General features: G+C 41.2%; 1 protein-coding gene and 1 long non-coding RNA gene across 3 annotated transcripts in view; one reads left to right on the top strand and one right to left on the bottom strand.

Annotated features, from left to right (window-relative positions):
• DOCK8 (dedicator of cytokinesis 8) overlaps window positions 1-15102 on the top strand; it is a 162246-nt gene that overhangs the window by 68212 nt on the left and 78932 nt on the right. For both annotated transcript variants that reach the window (XM_019517658.1, XM_019517659.1), the window contains 9 exons: window positions 1202-1414; window positions 1636-1721; window positions 2672-2738; window positions 3361-3510; window positions 4191-4271; window positions 5645-5804; window positions 7533-7672; window positions 7938-8031; window positions 9178-9340. In XM_019517658.1, the coding sequence (XP_019373203.1) occupies window positions 1202-1414; window positions 1636-1721; window positions 2672-2738; window positions 3361-3510; window positions 4191-4271; window positions 5645-5804; window positions 7533-7672; window positions 7938-8031; window positions 9178-9340 (1154 nt within the window). The remainder of the gene's footprint in view (window positions 1-1201; window positions 1415-1635; window positions 1722-2671; window positions 2739-3360; window positions 3511-4190; window positions 4272-5644; window positions 5805-7532; window positions 7673-7937; window positions 8032-9177; window positions 9341-15102) is intronic.
• On the bottom strand, window positions 12753-14464 carry LOC109297685. Its single transcript, XR_002097385.1, has 2 exons — window positions 14227-14464; window positions 12753-13112 (listed from the first exon to the last, which is right to left on the bottom strand). It is a non-coding gene; the product is annotated as an uncharacterized LOC109297685 (long non-coding RNA).

Raw genomic sequence — 15102 nt, 5'->3', positions numbered from 1 at the left:
GAGTGTTCATAAAGCCGTGCCAGGGGACTTGCAATGACCCCAGCGAGTTCCTTCAGGACTCTAGGGTGAAGATCATCCGGGCCGGCTGACTTAAAAATGTCCAGCCCCTCCAGAAGCTCCCTAACTAAATCCTCACTCACTCTAGGCCCAGGTGAGCCTCCCCCGGGGCCCAAAGGGGGCCCAGCAGGGAGGTGGCAGTTCTGGTCCTTACTGAGGAAGACAGAGGCAAAGAAGTTATTAAATATGTTGGCTTTGTCGTCTGGCGTGACAACCAGAATCCCCGTCTTGTCCTGCAAGGGCCCCACGTTTCCTGGGGCCTTCTTTCTTCTCCCTATGTACTTAAAAAAGGACTTCTTGTCCTTTATCTGGTCTGGTGGCGTTAAAGTAACTGGATACAGAAACATAGTACAGTTCCTGGTACAGTGCTCCCTTTGCTCTTTTGTAGTAATGTGAGAGATGTCTGTATACACTGCCTGATTTCTTTACTATTATCCTAGCTCTTAATAAAGAAAACCCAGCTCACAACCAGACTTCTTAAATTGGATTCCTTTGAACAGAAATCCAGTTAAATCCCTGAAAAATAGAATTGGAACACATCTGGAAGAAGACATCTCAGTGGGTCATTAATCCAACCCACTACTCAAGCCAAGACAGTCCCTGCCTAACCCATCCCAGCTAAGCCTTGCCCAAGCATGAGTGACAATTTAATTTTTTTCAGTACAGTTCCAGCTTCAGTCCAACTACTAGCCATAGAGCAAATAAAGCTAAATGATACAGAGGGGTCTTATAATAGATTGATTTGACATCAGAACTGTCATATTGTTTTATCTGTATTGTAGTAGGACCTAGAAACCCCAACCAGGAATTGGGAGTCCCAGTGTGCTGGAGTAGTGTACATGCTCATAACAAAAAAGATTATCTATTCCCATCCGGGTTTACGTTTTGAGTATATTGTGAGAGGCAGCAAACACAGATGGGTAGAGAGGGAAGAATGTAGCAGTGAGAAGTAAATTGTATAATTATCAGTGGTCATAACACCAGCTACCTTGCCATAGTCTGGTGCTTTGTAGGCCTCACAGAAGAGATGAATGAGGAAATATTTTTAACAAGGCTAATTCTGATTAATGACAAGTTCTGGATTACTCCAGTTTCCAACTTGCTCTTTCTTTGTAAGAGGTTTCACTTAGTCCCTCTCCTACAGGCAAGCCTCAGACACTTAAGTGGACTCTGTGATATCTCATCAAGAAGCACTCTTACTTCATCTGAGTTCGATCTACGAAGCCTGCAGCCTGACCGTCGACTCGAAAATCTGCTAAAACATGTTAGTGCAGAGGACTTTGAAAGGCAAAACGAAGAAGCCCGGAGAACCAACAGACATCCAGAGCTCTTTGCCCTTTATCCAACAGTGGACGAGGTAAACTCACACTTCTGAAACCCTTCTTAGCTGATTTGCAAGTCAAAGGGAAGAGCACTTTCAGACAGTCTCAGTTAGATGAACTCCATTATAGTAAATTTCTTTTTTCCTTAAAAAATGAAATGCTTGCCAATTGGGGCAATGCATTATGGTCTTGTCTGGTTACAGAGTTAAGGTTCCATATAGAATTAATAACTGCTTAATAATGTGATTAATAACAGGAAGATGCTGCAGCTGTACGGCCAGTTCCAGACTGCCCAAAGGAACATCTGGGAAATAGGATCTTGGTGAAGTTGCAGACTCTGAAGTGAGTGTCTTCCTATGCCTTATGGTTTCACCTGCCCTCATGACAAACTTCATGTCACTTTTACATGCTAATTGTCTTGTAATATACAATATATCTACATCATTTAGAGCAGATTTCTCAGCACCCATTATAAGGCAGACTTAATGTTGCAGTTCTGTTTGGATTTCTCACTTTTTTCTTTGTCTTGTTTTCTATGACTACACATTGAAAGATTTTCTGAGAGAGAAACTATCCAAGAAAAACAGGTCCAGGGCATAACTGAACATTTTTAGGAGCCAATTCATATGCTCGTTGTATGGTGTTGGGTTCTTTTTATATATGGAAGTGGTCTATAACTAGGATGACAAAGTTCCTTGAAACATGGGAAAGTTCATCTAAACATCTAACTTCTCCCTTGTGCTTCTTAGAACCACTTACTTATGTACCCATGTTACAAAGTTGTTTAGGTTATCAGAAAATATGTAGGACAAATTCTTTGCTACATCTAATAATAAGTCTTGGATGTATATGATAAGGAAGGCAATGTTTAGGGGAAAAAGACCTGTTTCAAGCTCCTCAGTGCTGTGGGTGGCTTCCTGCTGGTCAACTCTCTAGCTGTAGCCTCAGCATTGCTGTAAACTGTGCCAAAGGCCTCAGAATCATAAGGGTACTGAATTACCTTGACTGTGCGTTTTGGTTTGTTTATGGCCACATTCCTCATGCTGAAATTTTGACTCCTATGGTATCTATGTAAGACTGGAGAAATCTCCCATGCTGGGGGAATCTTCCAACGGAATAAACCTCCCCGACCCGCTCCTCTCCCTTAGCTTCGGAACAGTTGAGATCTCTGAAATTATGCCAATATCTACTTATTTCATAAAGGAAATGCCAGATACAGCCTCTATTTTTGATTATAGAAGGTCACAAGAGTGAAATGTTAATCAAATACTCTGTCTCTCTCTCCTTTACAGGTTTGATATAGAAATAGAACCATTGTTTGCATGCATAGCTCTCTATGATATAAAGGAAAGGAAAAAGGTAAGAATGCAACAGAGCAGAACAAAGAGCAATAACAAAGCGTAAATATTGTATTGGTTAATAACTGCTTTTTTTCAGGTGAATTTCATTACAGTCTGGCCCCTTATCTTATATTTTGTGACTTTTTTGTCTTTTGAACTATTAATTTATATTATGTTGCCAAAAATAAAAAATGTATTTGTTGGAAATATGCTGAAATTCTGCTGCCATCCTTATACAACAACAGTTGCATGTTTTGGATGCTTACAGCAGATCCTAAGCTTGTTTATAACATGTCAGTCCAGCATGTGTTCTCTGATTTATATTTGGTTCCTCCTTTTCAGGATGTAGTCATAAGGCAATCGCACCAAATGATCTCATGCTACAATGCCATGAGACACTGGGTGGTGCAAGGTGGCATCAACTTCATTGGGGATCAGGCTGTAATGATGTAATCCGATATACATATAATGTTGTGTGTTTGCAAACTTTAATTCCTTGTTGGTGGGGGAGGCTATTTTTGTTCTTTGCTGGTGGGGAAGCTTGCATTACTAGCTATTGTTTTTAGACTTTAAAAGTACCTTTTCATATAATTTAACTTTTCAATGAATAATAAATTCATGGAAATGTTGTTGTTTTACAGATCTCTGAAAATTTTCATTGTGACCTGAACTCAGAACAATTCAAAGGATTCTTGCGATCTCACACACTCACCATTGAGCTATCTAGTCAGGCAAGATCTGCAGTATTTTCTGTTACTTATCCTTCTTCTGATATCTACTTAGTGGTAAAGGTATGTATCAATGCCACTTCTGTTTTTTGCTGGTTTCTATCCCACAGTTTCTGACCATAGACATAGTTTGGGTTTATAAAATTTTCAAGCAAAAATGTTGTGCTGTCTAGACTTTTTGTTATCTATGATAGTGTTGGTGTAAGAATCTACAGACATGTCTCACTGCCCAGCGTTGTAGTTCTGCCAAACTTTCATGGTTCCCAGTGTGACTGTCCAAAAGAAACTTAAAAGCAAAATGAAGTAAACCATTTCTACTTTTGAATACGAGTCATTGTTTCTGAAGTTTTTACCTGATATGTTTTATGGAACTATTTCTTTTTAAACCTCAAAATGATGTTGGTGAGCTTCTCCTTTCATTTGGTGCTAGATTTCCCTTGATTCTAGCCCAAATGCAGTAACACCAGTTTGGTTGTTCTGCTGAATACTAGGGTTTTTTTTTTTTTTCAATCAGTAAGCACTGATTGAAAGCTAGGGGAATTGTGATGATGGATTGTTCCTAGAAAAAAATCACAGACAATTTATATTTAATATATTAATAGTCTTAGTAATGGGTTAATCTTATGACTATAGTCCAGTTCTCTTATTATGGCAGACAGGAAAATAATTTCTTTCTTTCATGTATGGTTTTTTAATTCGTGGTTGTCAGGTTTTGTTTTTGGGTTTTTTTTTTCTTTTGGTAGGTTGAAAAAGTCCTTCAGCAAGGAGAAATTGGAGAGTGTGCAGAACCCTACATGGTACTAAAAGAAAGTGAGGGAGGAAAGGTACGTATGATGATACCATGGATGTTAAATGAAAACAAGCAAACAAAGAGGAAAATAGTAAAAAGAGCATCTACTTCTATTAAAATCTGCAAGGTAGTGAATGGAAATAAGTCTTTTGTTACATATATAGAAAATCCTGGCTCAGGTGACTGACTGAAAACAGGTTATGGGTGAAGTCAATACTTTTTATTTACTACTTCAGAAATCAATGCCTAGGACGTTTTGAGCAGTGTCAAACAACACATGACCAAATTTTCCAAGGGTAATGTCTACACGTGGTGCAAATATTTGTGCACACATGGCATTGATTTGGGTGTGTAAACCACCTCCCTGCATGTGTATATAGCCAGTTAAACACTATCACTTCAAATGTTTCTGTTGGTTTGGTTAACCATTATTTATCCCTTGAGAGGGGGATAGTAGTGTTTCTGGAACTTCTAAATGTATTACCATGTCAGAGTTCAGAAGAACAGTTATATTACTGTTGATCATGAAATCTCTTGATTTGTTATGATGAATATCAAGTTCGTCACTCTGGGTGCAAGGTCAGTAAATAGTGACGTTCATGGAAACCAGGTGAATATCTGCCTGTCCCTTATTTACATATAAAAACTTAACAAGCCTTTGAAAGAGGGAGGAGAGACAGAAGTTTTTAACTCTGAATGATGCAACAAATCTCGTCTTTTAATGGCAAGGTAATTGCTAATTTCCATGCATGGCTCTGGAAGCTCTATAGCATAATTATTTAACATAATGTTTTAAACATGCATATTTTACTCAGCTCAGTGTATACTTACAGATATTCTGTATATATTATGTGTCTTACGGCCCTCCTATAACATGGATTAAGCTTCTTTTATCTTTGGGTCACTAGTTTAAACTGGGACCAAGCCAGTATTTATTTGAAAGCTATTCCAATCTATTCAGTGAACTGCTGCATATGAACCGAGTTGCTTGCACCACACCAGTTCCTACATGATGCAATGATAAATGCTTCAGAAATGGAGGATGAAATTCATCCCTGTGTCAGTACAAGGCTTTTAGAATTATGAAGCTCCTTTTTAAAGGTGAACATGGGCTAAAGTGGTGCCTTGTGCCTTGCACTGGCGTTTCTCAGCGTGGCTAATCTCACCCAGACAGAGAGAAAGAGAGAGGGACCATCATTACCACTCTGTATGCTGAAGGTAGCCTTGCACAATATATACTTCATATGAGAAGGACTCTCACTCTAGTACCATTTGCTTTAGATAAATAATTTAGAAAAGGTTAAGAATGCACATCGAAAATCATTCTTTGCTGCTTTGTTTTGAAGTTAAATTTAGGGCTTTTTCATGTATTGATTTTGTGTGTGACTGTGTGCATTTGTCTTTTAGAGCAAAGAAAAAATTGAAAAACTGAAAACCCAAGCTGAGTCCTTTTGCCAACGTTTGGGGAAATACCGGATGCCTTTTGCCTGGGTTCCCATAAGCTTAGCCAATTTCTTTAACATTTCAACACTTGAAAGAGAAATAACCGAGGCAGAAAATATGAATGGTAATAATTTAAATATTGTTTTTAATGCAAAACAAATCTTTACTAATGGAAATATTAGGAAGCAATCTGTCAGTGGATCAGAGTATTGTCATCAGCAGGGATCCTGGTTTTCTCTGATTAAAAATTGCAAATTCTCTGACTAAAATCCCCAAATCCATGACAAAAATTAAGGGCCCCCCACAGCCCCTCCCAGTGCTGCTGGTGCCCCGCACTCCCCCCCACAGTCTCAACAGCCCTCCTGATGCCGCTCGCAACAGCCCCCCAGACTCGTAGACACAGACACTGACACCCACCCCAGCAGGTAAGTGTGTGTGTGTGGGGGGGAGGGAAGGGTGGAGCAGGGTGGGGGAAAGGGAATGTGCTGGGGGAGTAGATCAAGAAGCGGGGGAGTATGCCCCTGTGCCCACTCCCAGGAGCAGGGCTGGGGGGTGAGGGCAGGGGTGCCACTCTGTGGGCCACACACATGCTGGGTGGCCTGACAGGAGGTTCACACGCGGAGGCTGCCACCACAGAGCCGTGCCCTTCACCCCTAGATCCTAGAGGTAAGTGGGGCTATGCTCCAGCTGCATGCCAGTCTCCATCTCCCCCTCTCCCGGACAGCCGGCGAGGCAGCATGTGTGCGGCCCACACATGGCAGGCACCACCACACTGTGCCCTGTATTGCTTGCCTGCAAAGCCCCCTGCGGAGGGGCACTTCTGCCCTCACCCCCTGGCCCTGCTCCCAGCTGCGATGTGCTGCCTGGGGCTGGCAGTACCCCCCATTCCCTCAGCCCCCAAACCATCTTCCCCAGCCCTGTCCCACAGCCCCATTTACCTGCATGCTCCAAGGGCAAAGGGCGAGTGTGAGCCTGAGCCCGGCCTTGGCTGCCTCAGAGGCTCAGGCTCTGCCCTCCCCGCTCTCCCTCCTGCTCCAGGCAGGACTGGGGGTTTCCCACCCTTTTTGCAATTTGCTCTTGCAGGCTGGAGCTGTGTCAGTCTGCAAGAGCTCTTTGCAAAAGCGGAGAATCTGCAGATTTCTCTGCTAAAAAGAGAAATCTGTGTTTTCTCCGATTAAAAAATGGGAATCCATATTTTTCTCTGTTTTTCCTTTGGAAACGGAAAACCCAGATCCCTGGTCACCAGTTTCATAATTATAATTGCTCAGTTTCGCATTTCTGTCTCTAAAAAGCTGTAAGTTAACATGCTTAGCAGGAAAACCCCCTAAATGTATTCTTGTGCATATTCTGCGGATTCTCACCATACCTGTCTATGCCCGATTCTGATTCCTCACTAGTTCTAGAATCTAAAACTTCTATGCTAGTTCTGGAATTGAAGAACTTCATTAACAACAGTGGTGTTCATCTAGATTTAGGCTGCTGTGAGATCACAATAAAGCCCTCCAAATCACCCACAATATGTATATGATGCTCAGTCAAGGTACTTACAAAAAAACCAAACAGGACAAATTGGCTCATCTCCCATCATAACATTGGCCGAAGTAATTTGTAGTCATGCGCTCAGCAGCAGCAGTGAGGTCCATTTCAGCAGAAGTCATTTTGTACTTACTCTTAAATCGAGTTGATGGAAAATGTAAATGTAGGTAATGTCTTTTGATGTTTCCTACCCAATACTGCAGGGCACTTGCAATCTCTGCTTACTAAGTTCTAATGTACCTGTTTTGCTTTAAGATGGACCTTATATTGAAACAAAATAAGATTATTTTTTAAAATTAATAATTTACACTTGCAGGGAAAAGCTCCACTAGTGACAGAAGAACAATGGTGCAACACACCAGAAAGCTTTCTGACAGAAGCCTTACCTTAGAGGACAGTTGCACAGCATCAAACTTCAAAACAACAACCATGACAATCAACACCTTTTTCAAACAGGTGCTGCATGACCTTTATTTTAGAGTATGCATAGCGTTACATTGTGTTGATAAATCTGTACACAGAAGAGAACAGAATTGGAAAAAATACTGTGCAAATGGGAATTATCCTTTTGTTCCCCACATGAAACAAGCAGTTACCTATTGCTGTCTTTAGATATATGTAGTTCACAAGTAGATAATACTATGACTGACCCTATTGATGTATATCTGTTATCTTGTATCAAATAACTTATGTAGTTATTAATTTATCTTTGCCCTGACAGGAAGGAGATCGACTTAGTGATGAAGATCTATTCAAATTTTTAGCTGATTATAAAAGATCTTCCTCTTTGCAGAGAAGAGTTAAGTCTATACCAGGTAAAAATCTTTAGGGTGTGTAAAGTGGGTATCTACCTTTCTTAAATGTCAAAATCCCAATCTTAATGTGCAGTAATAATCTGGGTGTTAAGCCTATAGTTTGGAGTGTTAGACCATGTTTTAATGACTAGACCAAGCCAGCTATTAATTTGACTTGCTTACTCGCTCTTCTCAGTAGATACAAATTGTTAGTTCTTAGGGTCTGAAATTTGTTCCCTTGTATCAATAATTTACAGCAAGTTGATTCAAGGTTTTTGTCTTAATCAGTTTTTGAGGAGGAAAGGATTAAAGCAAGCTCTTCATCAAGCCTTGCTGTTTATCTAAAACCATTTTGAATGGATCAGATTAACAGCCTTGACTTGCTTTTCCTGTTAGTTGACTCAGTGACCATTAATTAAGCATAGGCAAAGGCTAAGTTTGGTCACTCACACTGGTGTGACCAGCAAGTACTTTTAAATAGAATAGGTTTCCAGCCCTTTTGGGTTGCTAAAGATGACCTTTAAAAGGTGAACTGAGTATAACGGATGTAAAAGTGACCACTGTGGTCTTCAGACAGCAGCTCTGGGCTGTGGTGAACTGCTTACAGTCAGGGCAAAAGTCTGAAGCCTGATTATGACCCTTCAAATGTTAACATTACTACCTCATGCTTTTTTGATCCCCAATGGTGGGAGGGAGAGATGGATAATCATATTTTGAAGATCTTCACAAAAGGAGGCATCTCCTTTTAGTATCAGATATAGTACTGCTTTTATTTTCAGTTTCTCTCTTTAAAAAATGTTCTCCCTTTAGCATGCAACAGATGATAAAGCTCACCCAGCATGTCAAGTTCCTTACTCCCTGTCAACTTGAATTTGCAGAGTAGATCAGTGAAAACAGTGCCTTTTATCTTACTGCATAGAGATATCTACAAGTTACTTCCTGTGTTTCCAGATAACAAATACCTTTTCCAACCAAGTTTTGTTCCTCTTGAAGTCTTCAAACTACAAATAATTAACACTTCTGATTGCAACTTTTGATATTTTGGACAAGTGTTTGGTTTGGTATTTATTCTTTTGGTTTGTTTTCTGTATTATATTGCTTTATTTGGTGGTGTTCTAAATTCATTCTTATTGATGAAGTGCTGAGTTTTCACTGAATTTTTTTCAGGACTGCTTAAATTGGAGATCTCTCCAGCTTCAGAAGTCCTCAACTGTTGTCTCACCCCTGAATTACTGCCAGTGAAACCATTTCCTGAAAACCGTAACCGTCCTCAGAAAGAGATTCTGGAATTCCCCATTCGAGAAGTCTATGTTCCCCACACCATCTATAGGTAAGGATAAAGACAATTTGAAAAACACTTAAGTGTGAATTCCTTTATCTTTTTGTGTACTTAAATGGCAGTTTTCTGCAGCATGGAAGCTTGTCTGCCCCCTCACCCTCCTTATAGCTCTGGACCAGCCCCGAGCAGTGAGGGTGGAGGTTGGGTCGGGGGGGTATTCTTCTGTAGCAGTAAGTCTGGGGCATCAGCCATTGCAGTAAGGTCCCATGCAGGAGGAACGCTTTTCTCCCAACACAAATATATTGCCTGTTTGTGGCCTAAGCCTGAGCTGTCTAACTGGTGGCCCCCCAAGGGTTAGCATGCAGCCCACAGGCTTCCGTCTAGCAGCCCCAATGTTGCTCCTTCTGAGGCAGCCACGTTCTTCCGGCTCCCCTGCCATCCTCTAGCCTCTGCTTCCTGTCCCCACTCCTGGGGAGTATGACAGCACAGTGGAAGGAGCCTGGAGTGCCCATGCTGCTTGTGCAGTGAGGGCTCAGGAACAAGCTGCTCACAGTGTACTCGAGAAAGACAGAAGCCTGACGGCCTGCACTGCAGGTGGAGATGGAGCTGGCAGGGGCAGGAGTGTGGAGGGGTGGTACTGCCTGTGCTGTGTCAGACTGCCTATGCTGCATGTGTCATGGGGTAAGTGCTGGGCTGCCTGTGTGGTGGGGGAAAACGTACAGGGAGAGGGGATTGCTGATACAGTGAGTGACCGTTTGTGGCCTGCGCCTTGTGCATCCCATGACCCCAGCTTCCCAGAAGTTGAACAGCCTGGCTTAAGCTAAAGCAGATCTAGGGAGTCAGTGCTTTGATGAAGAAAATGCAACATTTCTGCTAACAGTTTTGAGAAAAACTAACCTGGTTTTTGTTATAGGCTACCTGTTGTTCTCAGGTTTATTTTGCCCTCTTGTACTTGAAAGACAATCAGTACCTAGGCTTAGAACTTGCTATTTGCAATGATGTTTCTGTTTCTGTCTCTAACTAGTCGGGGAAAGAGAAGTCAATTCTTTTATAAGGGTTACCATTATGCGCTAATTATTTAGTCTTTTAACTGTTGGAGATGGAAAAAAAAAATCACTGCCTATCTGCTTTCTTCCTGCTCATACTGTTCATTAGGGCTGTGCGAGTAGGCAGCTATTCGATCCGACTTCGGATCCAGCTGTTTCGGATGCCAGGGATCTGATTTGGAGAAAGTTGTGCCTTCATAGTAACCACTTTTTGTGGCAGTGATCCAATAGCTTTTATTGATTGTAAAATCACAGAAAAATAGGGCTGGAAGGGACTTTAGGAGTTCAGCTACTCCAATCCCCTGTTCAGCACAGGAACCTATCCATCTAAATCATCCCAGACAAAGATTTGTTTAACCTGCAATTAAAAAAACCTCCTATGATAAAGATTGCAGAACTTTTCTTTTCCGATTTCTTAACCATGCATAGAGTTAGAACGTTCTTTTTATTGTTGCAAATGCAGAATAAATACTGCCTGGGTCCATGACAGTGAGCCAGCTTCTTACACATCTAGGCTAGGGACAGAAATTACACATAAACTGGTATAATTCATCAGAAACTGGTTCAAATCTGTAACACAACAGAAGTGCAGTCCACATAAACTGCTTTCAAAGTGGCTGAAACTGGTGTAATGTAAACCTGGGTCAATGTAGTATCAGATAGAACTGATTTAAGTTGAATCGGTTTGTTGAACTTCTGTCCTAGATCCCCTCCAGATTCAAGTTAACTTACAGTTCCCCAGCAACCTAGGATGCTTTGCACCTCCCCTGCAAGCCCTCGTTGCAGGGTGGGCAGGCTAGCCTTGGCCCACGCTGTCTGCTCCTGCCAAGCAGGGAGACCTGCTTTAGTTCCCCCTGGCTTCTGGCTTGAGCCAATACAGGCATGTGGCTGCATTTCCAGACTCAAAAGTGAATGTCTGTTTACTTTCTTATTGGGTCAATCTAAAAGGCTTAGACTAACTTGCAAAGAATGAATTGATTCAGCCTGTATTTGACTGTCTGTACTGAGCCCTAAAATTTGAAAATAAGTCAAGATCATTTCAGCTCTAATCATTTGCTCTACCAAATAAACCAGCTGATCATTGCCATCCATTTTCAGGGCTAGTGAATTTAATATTCTTGAGCAGATTCCAGGTTTTTTGTCCATATCAATCAGTACCTTTCTAGGGTCTGAGTGCTGGCATCAGGTGCCTTCACTCAGGATCTGGTTCACCGCACACTGCACCAGTTCTGCTTATATAAAGTGGCCCACAAGACACTCATGTTTCTTACCTTGTGTAGATTAGATTTTCATGTGCTATGGCCCCAGTCTGTTGCCACATCAGGGGCATTTCTCTGACACTACATTTATTGTTAGTATGTTGAGAAAGAGAGGTTACTAGCACACATCCTCTAACTTTTGTAATGCTGTTGGTACAAGGTATCTCACCATATTTGTCAGCTTGCCAGTGTCTCTGTGGTGAGAGATTTCCCTCTATTTCCTTCCTTTATGGATCAGCTATGGGGATTCTCTTACTATATAGAATGATAGAGAAATATGTCTGGAAGGTATCTCAGAGTATTCCAACACTGCATTGTTTATTCTTGTTTTATTTGCCGAGATCCTAAATCTTTAAATTTCATCCCAGAATGTGGGTCCTGCTCATGTACTGTGGTCAGGGTTCTGTCATTTGGAGCCCCCATCGTGTTTCTCCCTCTCCTGTTGCCTCCCTGCTTCTTTAAAAGATCTCAGGAGAAGGTAGTTTTTAAAGTACTGCTGTTGGAAGAGGGGATGTAACAACATTTCACTTCATTCCAGAGCCACAGATAGCTGTCAGGGTACGGCGTGACTTTGCTTCTGTTCAATGTATGCATGACATGTGACTGTGTCCATGCATATGGTTTTCTAAAGTTATTTCACTTCATTTTTCTAAAATAAAAGCTAACACATTGTGTAATATTTTGTGGCATTTGATACAAGCCAAGAAAGAACAACATTTCAAAGAACAGCAGTCAAGTGACATGAGACTCTCTCCCTATGCAGCTTATTACAGTGCTTCCAGTTGAGTCACCATGCCTGACATCCCAAAACAAAATGAATTAATTATGTAATATAGAAGTAGTGAAAATATGCCACGATGGCATGTAAATTACTGTGCGAGGCGCTGAATAAAACACACATTTCCTTAAACTTTCTTAAAGCACAGGCTTGTGCAAAAGCATTAAAAAAAGCCAAATGCAAATGTGATACCCAGAGGTCTAGCATGCAGTTACTGCACCCTGGGCGGCAGCAGTGGCCAACATTTGTGCCCTCTCAATATCAGTGCCAGTGGGGCTGGTGTCCTGATCAACTTCCTGGTCATCAACCCCTGGTTATGCTACTGGTTTTACCTCAGATATTTTCAGTTTCTTAACGTATTTGTGGGTAACTACAGTTAGTATTATGAAGGGAACCTCTTTTATTAGTGGGTTAGCAGATTTGTATCATTCAACATACATACAACAGTAACATTTTTGCAAACCATCCCAGGAACTTGGCTACACAGGTTGTTTAAAGGAGAAAAATGATTGACAAAGACATCAACCTGGTCACTAAACTTGCATGCTAAACTTCAAAAACAAAGCAGAGACCTGGTAGTATCATGTCTGCCTTTACACCTCATGAATCACCTGTAAAATGTTTCAAGCCTGGAGTTCCCTCTTTTGATTCTGATAGTGCTGTGTTCTGCATTTCAGAAAAATGTGATCTTTTCTTGATCTTTGTAGTTCTTCAGATGCCTTGTTAGCTTGCTTTTTGACCTACAGTATGTAGCAGCAGAGCAATATTAATAACAGTGCAATGTTATTAATAATAAAAAAAAAAATTCCTAGAGAAATAGGGTGCATCTATGCATGCAATCAATTCAACTGAATAAACTCCAGCACAGTTCGCACTGGAGTTTATTGCTCCTGGGCACCGTGTTTACATGTGTGCCTGAGACTACTGCAAGTTGAACCAACTGGGAGCAGCCCCAGTTGGGAAGAGGTCCAGGGGGTCAGCCTGCCAGCCTGGGGCTGCTCTGACCCAGTTCAACATGCTGTAGAGGGGCCTGCTGGGGCACAAGAGTGCTCCCATGTGGGACTAAACATCAGGAAGCCCCCACACTGTAGCACTCTTATGCCCCAGCCAGCCCTATCAGTATCTACAAGTACATTGCAATGCACTAAATAATACTGCCACAGGATAGTACTTGTGTTTACAAGTAATAACCTATGGTGTTTATTAGTTTACTGAGGTCTAATAGGGTCACATGTAGACATTGAGACTTTACTGCAGAGCTAATTAAGCAACTCCACAGTAAACATATCATGTAGATGCATCCACAGAATATGAAAGTTGCTTATAAAGCAAAGAGTGAAATTACAGGAGACTTTCCATAAAACAGTGAGCACGAATCTATAGAAAACATTTCATTCCATGAAACCAACAAGTTTGCATCCCAGGGTTTTAGAGCTGCCCTCTATTTCTAATTGGAGTTCTTTTAGTACTCCATCTGCAAAATACCCTATCTGTAAAAAGGTATTTGAGATACTCTCACTGAAGCCTTACAGGGTTTTTTTCTAATTAAGTACCCTCCTTTAATTGTAGGTATTAAAAAAATTGAACTTTACAGTTCTTGAATAATAGCAATTGGAAAACAGCATATGTTTACCCTGCGCCACATACTGAACAAAAATAAAGAAGCTGCCTGGCCTAAAATGCGTAGAGGTAACCACAGACAGCTCACATAAGAAATAAAATGCAGAACAAAACAGACCAATCCATTCTCAGATGATACAATTTCTAGATTCCTGGTTTAAAAAACAACAATGGTATGTACATCAAAAGCAGAATAAATGAGAATGGAGGCTGTTTAAAATCTTCAGCACTTACCATAATGCTAGTCAGATTTCCTGAAATATTTCCATTTGTCATGTAGTTTAGGCTATTCCCCATCTTCTTCTTTAAACACTCCAGCTTGGCGTTGAAAGTTGCTCTGTAGCTCATCTCTCCAGCAAACTGTTTCTCAAGCTCTCACAGAACCTCATTCCCAGTTTCAAGTTGCTGCACTTTCTCCCTTTAGGCTACACTGCTCAGTAATTCTGTCAGAGTTGTTGCAGAAATTGAGCTGTTGAAACAACATGAGCACTTTGCCCTTTGATTAAATCAGCCTGTTCTTTTAGTCCAATTCCAAGCCACAGGATACCTTGTGACAGGCTGTCAGTTTTCAGCCTGGATTAAGAAAAGTGGGCACCTTGCACTTCTTTCTGGCCTGATACATAGTTCCCTTTGGTTGCACTATTTAGAGAATAGATATTGCTCAGAAGGACTTAAATAGATATTGTGAACATCGCTGCTTTATAAACTAGGCTTCTGGGCTCCTACAGGCTTTCTAATATGGTCTAAAAACAGTTTCCAAGGTCTCAGCACAGCAGAGAAAAATGCGAATGTAATCAACAATTAGAAAAGAGTATTTCCAAATTTTACAAGTTATCCCCTGATTTCCTATTGTGGTACAAGTGCAGCCATTTAAAGTACTGGGTGTTGGAGGGTCTATGACTCTGACTTTTTAAAATAGCGAGACCTGAAATATAAATTTAAAGTACCCTAATAAAAAGGAGATAATATAGTAGTCTCAGCCTTGTCTCATCTCACTGAATACCTCTCCAATGGGAAATGGGTCCCTGTGGCACCACTTCCCTTCCTTGTCCTCCTTCCTTCTCTTTCACTTTCCCTTCACTGTCTTTGTATCTGTTGCTCTTCCCTGGT

Source organism: Gavialis gangeticus, unplaced genomic scaffold (genome assembly GCF_001723915.1).
Source record: "Gavialis gangeticus isolate Ggan-Ray unplaced genomic scaffold, GavGan_comp1, whole genome shotgun sequence".
NCBI lineage: Eukaryota > Metazoa > Chordata > Crocodylia > Gavialidae > Gavialis > Gavialis gangeticus.
Note: the sequence above shows the minus strand (reverse complement) of the source record. Positions and strands in the feature narration are given on the sequence as shown.